At 34.2% G+C, this 19,693-nt stretch overlaps 1 protein-coding gene across 3 annotated transcripts in view; it reads right to left on the bottom strand.

Annotated features, from left to right (window-relative positions):
- Positions 1–19,693, bottom strand: part of ZCWPW2 (zinc finger CW-type and PWWP domain containing 2) — a 166,642-nt gene that overhangs the window by 32,999 nt on the left and 113,950 nt on the right. For all 3 annotated transcript variants that reach the window (XM_032259677.1, XM_032259692.1, XM_032259683.1), the window contains one exon: positions 13,254–13,300. In XM_032259677.1, the coding sequence (XP_032115568.1) occupies positions 13,254–13,300 (47 nt within the window). The remainder of the gene's footprint in view (positions 1–13,253; positions 13,301–19,693) is intronic.

Genomic DNA, 19,693 nt, shown 5'->3' with positions numbered 1-19,693 from the left:
TTACACCCCGTTGCTACAAAAAGTGCAAAAATTAGTCGGATGTGATGGCGTGTGCCTGAAGTCTGGCTACTCGGGATGCTAAGGCAGAAGAAATGCTTGAACCCGGGAGACAGGCTGCATGCAGTAAGCCAAGATCATGCCACTGAACTCCAGTCTGGGCAACAGAGTGAGACTATAACTCAAAAAAAAAAAAAAAAAAAAAAAAAAAGAAAGAAAAGAAAAAAAGAAAAAGAAAAAAAGGAGAAATGCAAATTTTTATGCCCACCCTATCAGATACTCTGGGGGTGGGTCCCAGGAATCTGTGTTTAAATAAGCTCCTTAGATGACTCCCAAGAAAATTAAAGTTTTTGAGACACTGATTTAATGCATCCCACCTATCCACACAAATATAACACTATGTGTCACTGATTCTACATAAACCAAATTAAGTTTTAATACTTTCCTTGTTGAGTGTACAAAACACATGTATATCATTAGGATTGCTGACTGGAATTGCAAATGATAGAATTGCCTTTAATTGCAAAGTACAGAAAAACCATAGAACTGTGTTTACATTAGATTTATATGATCTGCATAAACTGACTTGACAATTGCCCATTTCCTAAAGTCACTATTCAGCTAAATGAAGTGTTTATTTTTATTTTTAAACACAAAGAGTAAGTCTGTTAGTTCTGTTAAATCTGGGGGTGTGAAAATTTGATTCAGTATTTTATGCTCAGGGAAGACATAAATATGTTTTGTAATCTTCTTTTGAGAGTAATTGTCAGTCAATAATCACTGAAGAGCTGCCTACTTCGACAGAATTTCCAAAAGTGAATATGTGTGCTTTGAATAATGTACACAAACTCCTTGTTAAAAGTTAACATATAAAAGGAAAAGCCAATATTCTCATTTCGCTTTGGAAAATCTACTTAGAATAAGGATGAAAACTAGTTACATGCAGCACTGCAAATGATGGTTATTACTTAATCTGAGTATCCGGAGAGCACAAGTCTAAGTCTTTGGGCCGAGACAATGATTGCTTTCAACTCTCCTTTGAAAAGGAGGGGAGGATTAAAATGATCATTTTATGGCCCTATTTTAGATACTATTTCAATAGAAAGAACATACATCTAGTGTTTCTTATATATAAATGTCAATCATCAATTGCCACACGCTCCAGTCTAGCCAAACTTTAGTAGAGTTCAGTATTCCTATGAGATTTGGACACTATCAGGAACCAGTCTGTGGCAATATGACTCATAAATATCTTGCTATTCCCTGCACTCTCCCAGCCATCTGTAAGTTTACAATAAAGCACTGTAGATTTCTCTGCTTTGAGGGGCTTATCAAAGAGAATATTGGAGTGTGTATTCAAGCAGTGAACTAAGACACAAGAGAGCACTTTCCCTAAAAATAGCAGTTGATCACCAGCCCACCTTAAACAAAAGGCATAAAAGGCCTTTGATTAACACTTAAAATCCTGGCAGAGGATAGAAATACCAGGAAACTTCAAGGAGCTCTATGATTTGGTGCTTCACTGGTAGTTTTCAACGCCTTACATTTAATTTAGTTTTTAGTGGTCTTTGACTATCTATACCAGAGATAGACCATGAAAATTCAGTTATTTCTTTTTGTAATAGAATAGATTTCACTTATAAAGAGTTTAAGAATACTAAGGACTAATCCAGACAGGGAGTCCAGGAAGGGAAGAACAACACGGAAAGCAGAATTTGTGACACAGTTGCTTAGCTGATTGAAGAAAGCCAGTCAATTAGATTATTTGACCTCTAATTTTTGACTTTTTGAAAATCCAAATCAGTTGAAACAATTCCTATTTGAGTGCAGGCTTTTCCTATGGCCAACAGATATCTTAGCAAGGAAAATGTTGGGAGAAGATACTGTTTGTAGGGAAGACTGTCTAGAATCTGTGTTTCAATTAAATTCTAAAAAGCTGATGCAGATAGTATTCAGTAGTTATAGTACTCATACTATTTTTCTGGACAAAATAATTAATGGCAAGTGCTTCATTATTTGTTTTATAATTTTTCTCTACATCAACTAGAATAGTAAGGAAAACCAGACTGATTATTGAACCCATGGATCACTGTCAAATGCTTTAAGCATTTACCTTCAGTATAATGCGTAAGATCTCTCTCATACATAGGAATAGACAGACTCTCCACAATAGCACAACCAAAACATTTATAAACTTATTTTAAAAATGTTGTCTATGCTGGGTGTAGTGGCTCATGCCTGTAATCCCAGCATTTTGGGAAGCCAAGGTGGGCATATCATGAGGTCAGGAGATCGAGACCATCCTGGCCATGGTGAAACTCCGTCTCTACTAAAATACAAAAAATTAGCAGGGCATGGCGGTGCACACCTGTAGTCCCAGCTACTCAGGAGGCTGAGGCAGGGGAATGGCTTGAACTTGGGAGATGGAGGTTGTAGTGAGCCAATATTGTGCCACTGTACACCAGCCTGGCAACAGAGCAAGACTCCATCTCAAAAAAAAATTGCCGTCTAGTGTGTAGCAGAGTGTAAGTGTAAGATGTATACCTAATATAAACATCTCGTGATATGGCAAATTATTTCTGGAACAAAGTGAAGGAATTATTATTATTATTATTATCATTATCATTATTTGAGATAGGATCTCACTCCCGTCACCCAGGCTAGAGTGCAGTGGTACAGTCTTGGCTCACTGCAACATGAACTTCCCAAGCTCAGGGGATCTTCCCACCTCAGGCTCCTGAGTAGATGGGACCACACATGCACGCCACCACACCTGGTAAAATCTTTTTATTTTTAGTATAGACAGAGTTTCACCATGTTACCCAGGCTTGTCTTGCACTTCTGGGCTGAAGCGATCCACCCACTTCAGCCTTCCAAAGTGCAAGGATTATGGGCATGAGCCACCCTGCTTGGCAAAGTAAAGGTATTAACTACATAAACAAAAAGACAAATAGCACCTTGAAGTCATTATAATTTTAAAGAATTTAAAAAGTAATAATTTATAGGTTTATAAAGAAAGAAAGGAGGTTTGTGTCATTTGACGTAAATGAAAAGTTGAAAGGCTTGTGGACAAAGCCAAATTCTTATAAATTTGAAACTGTAGACTTGAATTCTGCTATAAGCCAATTCTCTTTTCACTGACATTGTGTTTTTTCCAGTGATACCTCTCCCTTTGCAAGTAGAATAGCAGCATAACTATTAGGCATAGAAAAATCACTTAATATAACTAGTGTAATTGCTACAATGTGTAAAATACAAACTCATTATTCAAATTCCTATTCTATGTTTTATCAATAACCTATTGATTGGTAATACTGGTTCTGGTTCTAATGGAATGGAGTGAAGATGATGATGGTGAGCAAAAAATATTCCAGAGTTCAGAGGAGACTCAGATTCATTTTGTGTGGAGTCTGAAGTTGGAAACAGGACTTATGTGTCTCTGAATCAGAGAGAAAGTATTACACTTGTAATAAATAGAATCAGCAAAATGCATTGAAGAAAACTGCATACTACAACCTTAGGTCCAAACAACAAAGGACAACATCTGGCAGCTGTTCACCATTTGATAACAGTTACTTGAGGAAGATTTTGTTTCTTAAAAAAAGAGCAACCACATTTTGTGGAATCATCTTTCTTGCTTTCTGGTTCAAAGTTAAGATATAAAATGGAAAACAGAGAGAGTTATGGTTGAAAAGTTTCAAATTTTTGGAATCTGCAGCACCAGATTTTAAGTATTATCAAACTCAAATTCCAAGTAAATTAATCTCAAGTGAATCTGTAAATGGGCATTATGTACAGAGAAAAATTAATATAAAACTAGTCATTATAAACAGTGACACTCAAAAGGGATGCTTTTTTGTTTGCTTTTTAGTAATAAGGATGAAAACAAGTCTTAAACAACTAGAGAAAATCACTGATAGATAAACTTCAATTTTTGTTTACCAAGGACCAGATTTGCATAATTAAACTCTGAATTTTCTGAGATAATCCACTCATTGCACTGGGAAAAAAACCCACTGGTTTAGGCAGGCATCACTATACCCCTCTCCACGTCTACTTTCTTACAGCAGCCCCTTAGAAGTGCAACCCTAGCAACAAGCAGCCCAGCAGCCCTGTGAATGGAAAAACTGCCCCTTATAGCTAGTTGCTAGCCAACATTTCTTATACTACATGCCATATAAACTTTGGGAATAGTGTGGTCTTCACACTAGGACACACTATAGTTTTTTCTCCAGGGGAGAAAAACAAAGGAGTTTTCAACTCTGCCATACTCACCCCTGATATGCCTTTCCCCTGTACCCCTCAGCTCCTCACACTCCCACTGGCCATTTTGTGAAAACCACAAGTAGGCAGTTTGGCTGAAGTCAGATCCATGATGGGAAAAACAAACACAAAACAGAGTTAAGCAAATATACAAGTCTCAACAAAGACTTTTTCTTTTTTTAATTTAAGGAGCAAATACAATAATCTGCACGAGCAAATATGTATTCTGAAGCAAGGGATCTTTGCTTGCCTTCAAAAGTGGTGTATAAAAGGATTTGGAATCAGAGATTTATCTGTTTCCTCTAATTGTAATATTTTACTACTAATTGTTATCCTATAGAATTCCTATAGACTTTAATTCAAGATAAAAGAGGTAAATCTTGCAAATGAATCAAGCAGGTTTAGTTATGAAGTTACTAAAGAGTATCTTGCTGAAATCACCCTCTGGAAGGCTATTTTAATACTGCCTTGAAAGGAAGCAGTTTCCCTCGACAGATCTTGAGCATAGGCCAAATGAAACTAGTATAAAAAGAACTTTCAGGAGGGGTGTGTGTCTCATGCCTGTAATCCCAGCACTATAGGAGGCCAAGGTGGGAGAATTGTTTGAGCCCAGGAGTTCCGTATTAGCTCGGGCAATGTATCGAGATCTTGTGTCTACAAAAAACACAAAAATTAGCCAGGCATGGTTGTGCTCACTTGTGGTCTCAGCTACTTGGGAGGCTGAGGCAGGAGGATCACTTGAGCCCAGGAGGTCAAGGCTTCAGTGAGCTGTGTTCATGCCAGTGTATGCCAGCCTGGGCGACAGAGCAAGACCCTGTCTCAAAAAAAGAAAAATTAACTTTTTATATTAAGATTTACACTGGTGATTTAAAGTAATAAAATGGATAAAATGGATAAAAGTTTACATTAGGAAACTTTATGGGTGAGGAAAATTATTTTGATTGCGGATGGTAGTTATATGAGTATATATATATTTAAGAAAAATTCATCAAACTGTACACTTAAGATCTCTGCATTTCACTGTGTTTAAATTTTACTTCAATAAAAATTAAATTACAAAAAGGTGAGTCAAATGTGTTAAATAAAATTTACAGGAGGTCATTGTTGTGGACTGTGCCCCTATTATTGGAGCCTATTGGTCTAGGCTCCAATAATCCAGACCAAACTAGAATGGAATCACTTGCACTAGGTATCACGTAATCAAACTGAACTGGGAGACGAGCCAGTTTCCCAAAAAACAGGAGATTCACAGCAACCCATAATAAGGGTCACAGTCAACCTAAGAAAGTGCTCTCTGCTTTTTCCACACAAGGAAAGTTACTTGAAGTAAACTGATGCTAACCAATCTGTTTTTTTACACAATGCTGTTTCCTTCTTCCTGCTGGAGCTGCCTTACAAAAGCTGATCATTCTGCTAATCCCACCAGAGCACCCTTCTATTTCATAGATAAGATGCTGCCAGACTCATGAATCGCTAATAAAAGTCAATTAGATCTTTAAACTCAAATTGTTGAAATTTTCTTCTCTTACAACTAAAAGAAAGCTATAGTAACAGTACTGAAAATGGCAAAATGGTGATGGAATATCTGGATGACTCAAGTTTGGGGAACACTGGCCTACGGAAAGGTGAATGATGCCCAAAAAGTAGAATACAAAAGGAAATTACATGAGTTTTGAAGCCTGACTGTGACTCTTCCCGAGGGGTTCTGCTGCTTGCTATTCTTTTCTGAGTTTCTCTCTGCCTAGGGCTAGAACCCAGCAGTAGGGCTCTGCTATAATATTTATCTTCTGGGAAGGATGCATATAAAGCTAAATAAATTAAGGGAGTTGCAGTACATGAATTCCATATTAATGGCAAGCTTAGCAATTAACACAAATATCTAGACATCTAGCCATAAAATGTAAACAACCTATCCTGTTAACCGGTCTAATGAAAATTTTCTGCTTGTTATAAAAAATTTTTGTAGTAACTTTGGGGAGAAATATTTTTTATCAGAAAATATAATAGACAAAATTCCTCATACATCAATGTATAAATCAATAAAATGGTCATTGTCATTCAAATAGTGTAAGTTGAATTATTGGTATTAGTAAGTATTAGGGAAAAAAGATACACATAATATCTGTATGTAAACAAAAAACTAAAAAAGAGATCCTTTTCCAGTTAGTAACAATATTTGGGATAGAGTTAATAGAAAATATGTTAAACTCTCTATTGAAAAAATCTAAATAAAAATAAATCGAGAGCCAAACTCTGTTTCTACATGGATGCATTTAGTATTATAAACATGATTTTTCTCTTAAATTAGTACATAAACTTTTTACCTCGTGTCAAAGAAACAACAACCAATTATGATATAAACTGGCAACAACATCTTTATTATACTAATACCTGTCAATGACAATTATGGCATTTGCAAGCACTAATGGTGAGAGCCGTTCAACATAATCCTTCCACCTGGGAATTGTCCTTGAAAAAACAATTCAACAAACAGGGTAGAAAAGGAAGCTATACTGATGAAGATTTTCATCAGTGTTATCAGTAACAATAGAAGAAAGGTTAAGTGAATTGTGAAACATATTTTATATTAATAAAAGGGCAGCCTTTAAAGCATGTCAAAAAACACTGAAAGCTCCAAAAGAAACAATTTTACTACATACAGAAAAAGAACTACAAAACATTTAAAAGGAAAATCAGAAAATGTTTGCAACATACTGACAAGTTATTAATAACTGATAAGAGTGTCTACGCCTACAAATCAATCAGAAAAAATATAACCTCCCCCAAAATGGGGGAGGTATAACTAGGGAATTTTCAGAAGAAAACCTAGGCAATACCATTCAGGACATAGGCATGGGCAAAGACTTCATGACTAAAACACCAAAAGCAATGGCAACAAAAGCCAAAATTGACAAATGGGATCTAATTAAACTAAAGAGCTTATGTACAGCAAAAGAAACATATCAGAGTGAACAGGCAACCTTCAGAATGGGAGATACTTAAAAAATCAGGAAACAACAGATGCTGGAGAGGATGTGGAGAAATAGCAATGCTTTTACACTGTTGGTGGGAGTGTAAATTAGTTCAACCATTGTGGAAGACAGTGGCAATTCTCCAAGAATCTACAACCAGAAATATCATTTGATCTAGCAATCCCATTACTGAGTATATACCCAAAGGATTATAAATCATTCTACTATAAAGGCACATACACAGGTATGTTTACTGCATCACTGTTCACAATAGCAAAGACTGGGAACCAACCCAAATGCCCATCAATGATAGACCGGATTTTAAAAAAATGTGTCACATATACACCATGGACTACTATGCAGCCATAAAAAAGGATGAGTTCATGTACTTTGCAGGGACATGGATGAAGCTGGAAACCATCATTCTCAGCAAACTAACACAGGAACAGAAAGGCAAACACCGCATGTTCTCACTCATAAGTGGGAGTTGAACAATGAGAACAAATGGACACAGGGAGGGGAACATCACACACTGGGGCCTGTCAGGGAGTAGGGGGATAAGGGAGGGATAGCTTTAGGAGAAACACCTAATGTAGATGACAGGTTGATGGATGCAGCAAACTACCATGGCACGTGTATACCTAACAAACCTGCACATTCTGCACATGTATCCGAGAACTTAAAGTATAATTTAAAAAAGGCATAGCTAATCCTAACTATCTAATAGAACTACGATACTAAGTCTGAGAATTTTAAATTTTCTTAAATTCTTATTTCCTATGTCCTTCTAAGGAGAAATCTGGAAGAAAAGTACTAGCATTTATTAAGCAACTACTAAAATACATTAACTATATGTTATTATAATTGCTTTGTATATTAACCTCTATAAAAATCATACAGGATAATTATTATTGTTACCAATTTAGAGGGACTGATTAAATGAGGCTAAAAGATGTTTACATTAACTTGCCTAAGGTCACACAACAATTAAGTAGCAGAACTAGCTCTTGGAGACAGAGCTGTCTCAGTTATAAGTTTGTATTCTTCCACCACAGTATACTGTTTCCTAAAGACACACTCACACATACACAAAGTTTGTATGTATATAAATACACATACATACATTTACTTATCTATTCAAACATCTTTTAAAATCTATTATAGGCAACACCATCAGCTATTCCACCTGTCTTCCTGGTATACTTGTTTTTTATTTTATTTTTTTATTATTTACCTTTAAGCCAACTTGACTCAGATATTTACTATATATTAATTCTGGTCTGCACAAGTCTTTTGATATTCTAAAAGTACTTAATGAGCTATTATGAATATCTTACAGTTCATGCTGTATCAGGGTGGGAAGGGACTTACAGAAGCTAGACCTACTCCTTTTTATCAAGTGGAACTCAGAGATATTAGTGTAACTTACTCAGAGTCTCTTTCATTCAGACTGCTGCCAGTGGGGCAGAGGTGATCAGGAAGGTGCACGTGTACTACCCACCTCTAATCACACACGGCTAAAGAGCTTAAAAGGGGAGCTAAGTAAATAGCAGAAGCTTGTAGACAGAGCTCTCATACTTGACCCCAGGAATACCATTCAAAGTAGGCACTTAGGAGTAGTATCCAAGATGTCAACATTCTTATATCTTGGTTCAAAGAGGTGGCAACAACTGATAATATAACTCAGCACAGGCCAACACATAACTTTAACAAGTTATTCCTCAAGGTCTTTTCATGATTCAAGGGAAGCAGGAAAACATTGTGAGTACCTTTGATCTATCAATTAATCTTTGGGAAACTATCATATAGAAATAATAGTACCAGCACTTAAAAATATATATGCAAGGATGTTTACTAAATCATTTCTTATAGCAGCACCAAACCACACGGGCAATTTGAAAACATCTACATATTCATCAACATATGACTGGTTAATAAAACTTTGATACATCTGCTATGGTATGGTATGCAGAATGTTAAAAACAGGTCTGTATTTATTAATCTAAGTATTTAATCTATAGAGTAACATATATAATGAGATCTCATTGTAAAAAATAATATAATCACAAAACATTTATACATATACACACATTTGTTTATATAAAGACATAAGTATTATCTCTGGTTCACAAATGAAGAAAACAGTGTTGACCACTGTGAAAAACACAATGCAAAGATGGATCATAAAAAAGCAAATAATTGCTTCTAGAGCTCCTCATCCTGGGTTGAAAATCTTAACAGTTTGTATTTTGTTTATTTATATGAATACTTACGTATTATACAAATAATATATGTAAATACTTATGTATTATATAAATAATATACAACATATATGTATGTGTTATATAAATATGATATAATGTATATAAATACTTATGTATTTATATAAATTAAAAAACACAAACTATTAAGATTTTTCAACCCAGGATGAGGGGCCCTAGAAGCAATTATCTGCTTTTAAATCATCTATCTTTGTATTGTTTTTTTGCAGAGGTCAATATCCCTCTGCCTGTTTCCTTCACTTGTGAACCAGAGACAATATTGAATGTGCCCCATAATTGTTGAAATAAAATGAAATAACATATATGTAGTGCCTGGCACTTGACTACCTAATATATTTTGCCATTATCTTTTTCTTTCATACCAACAGCTTTCTTTTATATATGTATAATATTTTACATAAAAAAATACTCATCTTTAAAAATATTATGTTCAATATCCATAAAACCAAACTGTAAAGAAAAATAAAAGCTACCTTACTAAGTGAAATTAATATTCAAACCTTAATGAGGCTGACTTGTCAATATTTTAATAGGAATTAAGGAAAACTAATTAAGATTAAATAAAAATATCTAAAAGTACCATGTAGCTAGAGCAAGTTCCTTAACTTCTCTAACCACAAATGACCTTCTTTATAAGATTATGATAATAATGTCCGCCTTGTTTTCCCCTTGGTGTCTAAAGTGAAAGACAATGTTTGTGGAAATGTTTTATAATCTTGCTAACAACACTAAAAAATATTTATTTATTTATTTAATTTATAAAGAAAAGAGGTTTAATTGACTCACAGTTCTTTGTGAGTCAATTAAAATCACACAGAACTGGGGAGGCCTCAGGAAACTTACAATTATGGTAGAAGGCAAAGGGGAAACAAGGCATGTCTTACATGGTGGCAGGAGAGAGTAAAGCTGGGGAGTGCCACACTTTTAAACCATCAGCTCTCATGAGAACTCACTCACTATAATGAGAACAGCATGGGGAAAATCTGCTCCCATGATCCAATCATCTCCCACTAGGCCCCTCCCCTGACATGTGGGATTATAATTCAACATGAAATTTGAGTGGGGTCACAGAGCCAAACCATATCAGCTATTATGAATAATTTTTTATGAGCATTCACACACAAATTTTTGTGTGGATGTACATTTTTATCTCTTGAGTACATACCTAGAAGAAGGATTGCTGGATCTTATGGTTAATTTATGTTAACTTTTTTTTTCTTTAAGTTGTGTGTGTGTGTGTTATATATATATATATATATATATATATATATATATATATGCGTGTGTGTGTGTGTGTGTGTGTGTGTGTGTGTGTGTGTATATATATAAACTGTGTTTTAGGTTTTGGGGTACATGTGAAGAATATACAGGATTGTTGCATAGGTACATACATGGCAATGTGGTTTGCTGCCTTCATCCCCATCACCTATATCTGGCATTTCTCCCATGTTATCCCTCCCCAACTCCCTACACGTTGCTGTCCCTCCCCTAGCTCTCCCTGATAGACCTCAGTGTGTGATGCTCCCCTCCCTGTGTTCCTGTGTTCTCATTGTTCAACACCCGCCTATGAGTGAGAATATGCGGTGTTTGATTTTCTGTACCATGCAGCCATAAAAATTGATGAGTTCGTATCCTTTGTAGGGACACAGATGAACCTGGAAACCATCATTCTCAGCAAACTGATACAAGAACTAAAAATATTTCTAAACATTTATTTTAAAAATTCAGTGAAATCAATGCATTTCCTATATCTCTATTAATTTAGTAAGTAATATTTAGTTTTAAGACAAAAGCCATCTCAAATTTCCTGTTACATATCTATAAATTCCTTCCATGATTTCTCTGTAACTGTACTTTGACCTTTTGTGGCTAAATATATAGTTGAAAATGTTACAAAGTGTTCAGTAAAATAGTCAATTATTTCAAGAGCTAATTTAATCTGTCTATTCTATGTCAGTTTGCCTCTCTATAACAAGCCTTCTAATTCCTTGGCTTTTAGCCTAACATGTAATGTTTCAGTATTATTTTGTATTAACACAATATATAATTATACTTCTAGTTTGCTGACTCCAGCAGAACATTCAAACTCATTCCAAATATTAGATAGTTGTTTTACACAGCCCTGTTCCATACATCTTAAGATACCTAGTGTCTCTAGCTCTTGCCCAGTAAAACACCTTATATTCTCCAAAATTACTATAACCCACAGCATCTCCAAAAATTTCTAAAATGTCTCCTAAGACAGTAACTCTTCAACTATCTGTGGTAAAGAATCAGTTTTCCCCCAGTCTATCTGAGATCTATACTTTTATTAAATAAAATAAAAATGAGTTACTAGAGAAAAAATGAAATAAAAAACAGACATATTAAAAAACGCAAGCTTCATTTTATTATTATTAGATTCAACAGACAAAAAATACTCTATCAAATTACCATACAAGTTTATAAATGATTACTCTTGCTTTTGGTACATATCTCATTGCAGACCAAAAATAGTTTAAAGGTCAGATCTGGCCCATGGCACTGAGGACAGTACTACCCTTGTTAAGAACAACTGGTAAAAATAAAGTAATATATAGAAACATTAGTTATTATCTTTATAATATTTGATTAAATATCTTTTAGCAAAGATTGAAATAAACCTGTCCACATTAACAATACTACACTACTTCACATATTCCTGTCTAAATCTCCAGATGAACACATAAGACCTATATCCTTTCTTTTATAAAGGGCATCCATGTTTTCTGTGATACTGAATTCCTCTCTGCGAAGGAACATGAACATTATTCAGCCAGTGAAAAGACCAAATTCCTTTCATAAGCCAAAAAGCAAAAAAAAAAAACAAAATCTGATTTTAGAAAGACTCATAAAATGTACATATTCAGAATACAAACATGATGCCCAGCCTTTGCCTAGCCATCTATAGTTACATGCCCAATATCCTTTTCTGTTCCTCAAGGTTACACTTGACCATCCCTTGATCTGCTCTGCCTCACCGCTCAACATGGGAAATCTCATCAAAGGCTTTTCTTTCTATCATAATTCCTTTCATTGTGGCACTAGTATATGTCCAGAAGTATTTGATTTAGGCACCAACTCTTTCTCTTTGTTTAGTAGTAAGAACATCATCAGTTGAGGAGAATGTCAAGGTTCATCCTATCTCAGTCAAGTTTTTGACAGTAAGTAAACAACTCTCTGAATACAATATTGAGAATAATGTATTAAATTTTAATAATTCTTTTAAAATGCTGCTGACAATTTACATTAAAAAAATACCAGGTTCATAAAAGTCATTAAAATGGCTGATATTGTGATCTACTTAAGTTTAAGACAAAAGCCATGCTGAGATCCAAATTTTATTTAAATTTTCTATGAATTGTGTACACACAGTATGGTAATATAGTATATAAAAATATTTTATAAGAGTATGAGTGTGAAGGGTATATGAGTATGAATATGAAATATCATTTAAGTAAAAGCGCTCATTTACTTGTTTACTTATAGTTTTCTATTGTTTTAATTTCTGATAGTCCTATAACATTAATATAAGTAACCATAAATATTAATTTCCTAGTATCAACCTAAAAAAGGGAACATATAATGAAGTAATATTTAGAAGAAAAAATGCACTGTATGTCATTATTTGTTTTTAAATAATTTAATTTTCTTTAAAAAATACTATTAATCAAATGAAATTTGAAGTTTGTATATTTTATATAATAAAACACAACCTTACCCTTTTCTTGGCCAGTGCAGCAACTTTGTCATGTGTTTTGGATTTATCTGTAAGATAATGAAACATGGCTGCTTCAAAAAAGTGCCTATGTTCCTATTCAAATAAATACCGAGTTACCCAATTAGAATTTTCTACTTTCTCGTTACTATTATAACAGTATTTTGTTCCAATTGTCCCTTTAATTAATATGCTAATAGTTGAGTGGAGTAATGCAACCCAAAAGTAATAATATGAACATCTTTTTACTTATTTGGCAAATCTCCTCTCTTAAATTTGGATAGTTGGATGTCCTCAAGTAAGTGTCTAGTATATCTGATTTCTAGGTTCTGGTGAGCTTGTGTGTTCTGGAGTATATAGGATCTAGAATTGAACCCCAGCTACCTCCATTTTCATATCTATCTATTATATGCTGGACATGGGACAGGGACTTTATATAGATATCTTATTTAATTATCATTATAACCTTGTAAAGTATGCAGTCCTTCCTCACTTCAAAACTGAGGTAAATGAAGTACCCTTCCTGAGGTCATACAGCTCGGCCAGATTCATCTGAACACAAACCTCTAATTTTTCCAGAATGTCTGCCAGCTCCATTTTGGACCACTGAGCTGTAAACAGTGCCTCAGAGAAAGATTCAGCAAGAATGAATACTACTAGTACATTTTCTCATTATACCACTCCTAAAACTATCCTAGGATATTATTTCGATATGTGCTAAAGTATGTATATGTGTATATGTATCTATTGGTTACAACTGTTGTCATAAAATATAGAAACTCAGGTATATTCATACCTACAACTGGCTAGTCACATGTGAACTATCCTCTTTCCTATATCCAGCTGTATACTTGAGATGATCCCTCTGGAATACCCTTTCTTTCCACTGATGAACATACAAGGTTATGTACTACTACAGACGATTCCTCCAAATAGGAGAAATCACCACCTCTTTTGCAAAATCATAGTCATATTAAGCTGCAGAACTTCCTCCTTGTATTATGGTAAGTTATGAACAAGTCTAAGTATTCTGTAAAACTAGAGTATTCCTTAAAGGCAGGGGCCACATTTTATATTAAGTAAGTGTTCAGTATTACTTAGAATTTAAAATGTATATGTATTTCATATAAAATCTCACAGTTTCCTGAAAAAAATGTAATTTATTAATTAAATTATATTGATCATTTAGTTGGTATCAGCTACTAAATTAGACAGCGTAAGATATAAAACAATGCATATGCTCTTAGACTCTCTTTATTAATAAACCAGGGGTAATAATTATTTTTCTTAAACTTTTAGTTTCAGGGGTACATGTACAGGTTTACTATATAGATAAATTGTGTGTTGTGGGATTTGGCTTATATATTATTTTATCACCCAGGTAATAAGCATAGTACCCGATAGGTAGTTTTTCAATCCTCTTTCCACCCTACACCCTCAAGTAGGCCCCAGTGTCTATTATTTCTTCTTGGTGTCCACATGTACTCAACGTTTAGTTCTCACTTATAAGTGACAACATGCAGCACTTGATTTTCTGTTACTGCATTATCTTGCTTAGGATAATGGCCTTCAGCCCAAACCATGTTGCTGAAAGGACATTATCCTGTTCTTTTACATGACTGCATAGTATTCCATTGTGAATATGTACTGTATTTTCTTTATCCAGTCTATTATTAATGGGCATCTAAGTTAATTCTATGTCTTTGCTATTGTAAATAGTGCAGCAATGAACATATGTGTGCATATATCTTCATGGTAGAATGATTTCTATTTCTTTGGGTATATATCCCAATAATGGAATTGCTGGGTCAAATGATGGTTCAATTTTAAGTTCTTTGAAAAATTGCCAAACTGCTTTGCACAGTCACTGAACTAAATTACATTACCACCAGTAGTATATAGCATTCCCTTTTCTCGGCAACCTCACCAGTATCTGTTATGTTTTGACTTTTTATTAATAACCATTCTGACTGGTGTGTGACAATAACTCATTGTGGTTTTAATTTGAATTTCTCTAATGGCCAGTGATGTTGAGCATTTTTTCATATGCTCATTAGCCACATATATGTCTTCTTTTGAAAAGTGTCTGTTCATGTCCTTTGCCCACTTTTTAATGGGGTTGTTTATTTTTTGCTTACTATAGATGCTGGATATCAGACCTTTTCAGATGCAGAGCTTGCAAATATTTTCTCCCATTTTGTGGGCTATTTACTCTGTAGATAGTTTCTTTTGCTGCACAAAAGCTCTTTAGTTTAATTAGGTCCAGGAGTAAAAATGATTACCTCACTGGTATATTGTGAGATTTAAATAATATAATCTACTTAATTAAAACTACTAACAATATGTATGAAGATAACAAATAATCAACAAACATTCGCTTCCATTTTAGCTAATAAACATTATGGGGTGTGTGTGTGTGTGCGTGTGAGAGAGAGAGTGAGAAGGAAAGAGAGAGAGACCTTGATTTTTGGAATACTAGGAAAAACACTTCAGTGATTATATGTTTCACCTCTGTATCACCTTTCTGGTTGACTCCAAATTCTTCCATCTAAATAATTGTTTTCATCTTTTTAACATAGTTGGAAATAATTGGTGAGTAATAATAAAATAGCAACATGTTTTAAGAAATAGGAAAAAATAAGATCACTAAAATCTCATAGTATATTTTGGGATTAATGATGTGCAAAAGGCCCAGTGGAACCTTAGGTAATACAAGATGGAATAAGTTTTATTGTATATTTTAAAAAAGTAAATTTACTCTTTGTTCTTTTGAAAACCTCTAATAAGAATAAAAGTCATGATGAAATATCAAACCTTAAAAATAGTTAAAATTGAACAAAATAAAAACTCAAAAATTAAAATTGGAGTCTATGTATCCGATGGTATACAGAGAGTTAACCAAAATGGATGTTTGCTATGTTTCCTGTCAAAATATACCTCATTCTTATGTAAATTTGCTACCATGGCAATGAATCGGGAACAGAAACAGTGAATGTTGTTCAAGGAGCTTTTTATGTTCAAAAGTTATAAAAACCATCTTCCAATAAAAATAGAGTATCTTGGGAGTATCAACCACATTGATTTTCAAATGCCAAAGGAAAATTCTGATGTAATACTTAAAACATTATGATCAGTAGTAATTTCTTTATTAATATTAACAGTAGGTCTATGTTCAACTTCAGCAACATTAACAACTTTCTAAAAGCTAAATTTTCTCTTGTGAGAAAGGTTTAATTTCCTTCCATCAGAAATCTCTGCATGTAGGGACTCTCATCATAAAGAGTGAAAAGTAGTTAATAGGAAATGTAGATGTGGATAATGAAAAGGGCCTTCACTCCTCCTTTGAGCTATATCCAAGTCATATTTCTAAAGTGCAAAAGAGGAGCTGCAGGTAGTAAATGAAAATGTTCTAAATGAGTAGAGGTGGTTATGGCTCATGATCCAGAACAGATGTTATTGATTTTTTACTTACAACCATATTAGAAAGGAATACAAATATTAACATAATTCAATGGTTTTTCTTCTTTAAATAATTTTTTTTAAACCTTGTCTATTCGTGGCCTCTGAAAAACATCAGTCTTTGTTTGTTTAAATGTCACAGCTGACAGCATTTTCATAAAAACGCAGAAGACGGTCTAGTTTCTGGTCTGGCACATAAGGAGCTTAGAAGTTGCCTCTAGAATCCAACAACATATGCAAAGGTGAGCAAACTGGAAAATAAACAACTCTTCTTAGATCCTATGGAGAAATGAGGTCACAGGGCAAACTGATGCCCCCAAATTTGGAGAAAAAGTAAGTACAGAGAATCAGCCCACCTGACAAGGGTAGAAACTAGTTTAGGGATAGGAAAATCCGAACTTTAATTGACAAATTGCTAGAAGCTATGTGGGAACAAGCCTGTGACAAAAACTCCAGGGGTACCTAGTCATGGGGAAAGGGGCACACTTTTCTTGAGTTTTACCTTTAGGAGCTCTATCAGGTTCTCAAGGAGAAGATTAAAGAATTATCTCCTGGCTTCCATCAGGGGGAAGAGAAAAGCAATCATTTTGAATAATATATCAGAGCATTCTGAACTTCTTAACAAAGCCTGCCCTGAGGAGAAACTATTTCATCAGAGCCTAACCTACCGAGGGATTTTCAAAGTCTAACCCCAGCCTCACCTGCGGGAAGAAAAATACCCAATTCTAGCCCCTTCTAGCCATCCTTTACAAGCTATGTAGGTGAAGAAAAAAAAAGTGGGGAAAGTGGGCGGTTGGGGAAAAGCCTTTATGAAGTTTACAGCCTAGGACTGAGGCTTTATCATAGAACTATAGAATGATTTCCCACCCCCTCATGTCTTACTATTATATAGCTAAAGGATCATGATTACAGTTATTTTACCCAGAACATCATGCCTACCTTTCAATAAAAATGTATAAGGCATACTAAAAGGTAAAAAAGAAAATTTGAAGAGACAGAGCAAGCAGCAGGAACAGATCAAGATATGGCAGAGATGCTGGGATTATCAGCTCATGAATTTAAAACAACTATGATTAATATGCTAAAAGCTATAGTGTTAAAAGGAGACAACATGCAATAACAAATGGGTAATGTATGCAAAGAAATAAAAATTCTAAAAAAGATTCATAAGAAATGCTTGAGAGCAAAAGCAATGTAACAGAAATGAAGAATGTGTTTGATGTGCTCATCAGTAGACACAGCTAAGAAAAGAATCTTTGAGCTTGAGGATATATCAATAAAAACCACCAAAACTAAAAAAGAGAAAAGACTGAAAAAAGATAAAACAGAATGTCCAAGAAATATGGAACAACTAGAAAAGCATGACATACTCATTATAGGCATAACAGAATGAAAAGAGATACAGGAACAAAAAAAAATCAACACAATAATAACTGATAATTTCCTCCAAACTAACATCAGATGCCAAACCATAGATCCAGAAGCTCAGAAAACACTGAGTAAGATAATTGCCAAAAATCTATGTAACATATTCAAACTGCAGAAAATAAAAGATTAAAAATAAAATCTTGAAAGAAGTTAAAAAAAAAAAAAACCTTACCAATAGATAGAAAAGTAAAGGTAAGAATTACAACCAACTTTTTCTCAAAACCACACAAGTGATAAAACAGCTGAGCAAAATAAAGTGTTGGCAAAATAACCCATCCACCTAGAATTCTACACTCTGAAATTATCATGATTATTTTTTTTCCTTTTGAGATAGGATCTCACTCTGTTACTCAGGTCAGAGTGCAGTGGCACAATAATGGCTCACTGCAGCCTTGACCTCCTGGGCTCAAGCAATCCTCAGTCGCCTGAATAGCTGGGACTACAGATGCACAACTGGCTAATTTTTGAATTTTCCGTAGAGACAGAATCTCACTATGTTGCGAACTTTTTAAAATTTCAAAATCACAAAGACAGAAAAAGAGTGAAAGACAAAAATAGTAACAAAGAAAAAGGTCAATAAATAGAAAATAGTAACAAATATGATAGTTAATAATCCATGACATTAAAAATAATCATTTTAAACATTAATGGCCTAGATGGAAAAATTAAAAGCAAAATATATTATGCTAACCCTAATGAAATGGAGGTATGAGTAGTTGCATTAATTTGAAACAGAGCAGACTTCAGAGCAAGGAAAGCTATTAAGAATAAAGAGGGGCATACATATTAATAAAAAGATCAATACTCAAAGAAGACTTGCAACCTTTAATGTGCATGCACCTAACAACAGAGCATCAAAATATGAGAAGCAAAAACTGATAGAACTGCAAGGAGAAATAAATAAATCTACTATTATAGCTGGAGACTTCAGCAGTCACCTATCAGAAATGAACAAATCCAGCAAAAAGAAAATCAGTAAAGACACAGTTGAACTCAAAAGCACCATCAACCCACTGGATATTTTGACATCTGTAATCTACTTCAACCAACAACAGCAGAATACACATCCTTCTTAAGCTTAAATGAAACATTCAGCATACCAGACCACATTCTCAGCCATAAAAAATACCTTAACACATTTAAAAGAATGTTAACACATTTAACATCTCTTCACAGACCAGAATGGAATTAAGCCAGAAAGTGATAGCAGAGAGAAAGGTGGAAATCCAAATACTTGGAGATTAAGCAACACACTTCTTAGTAATACACAGGTCAAAGAAAAAAATCTCAAGAAAAATTCAAAAATATTCTGAACTAAATGAAAATGAAAGTACAACTTATCAATCATGGGATGCTGCAAAACAACGTTCAGAGGAAAATTTATGGCATTGAATGCATCTATCAGAAAAGAACAAAGCTCTAAAAATCAATAATCTAAGCTTCTACTTTGGAAACTAGAAAAACACAAAAGAACAGGCTAAATCCAAAATAAGCCAAAGGGAAAAAAAATAAACGAGCAGAAATCAATGAAATTGAGGACAGTAGATGGAGAAAAA

Source organism: Sapajus apella, unplaced genomic scaffold (genome assembly GCF_009761245.1).
Source record: "Sapajus apella isolate SASKATOON/1434 unplaced genomic scaffold, GSC_monkey_1.0 scaffold4, whole genome shotgun sequence".
Lineage (NCBI taxonomy): Eukaryota > Metazoa > Chordata > Mammalia > Primates > Cebidae > Sapajus > Sapajus apella.
This window is presented reverse-complemented; position numbering and strand designations above follow the sequence as displayed.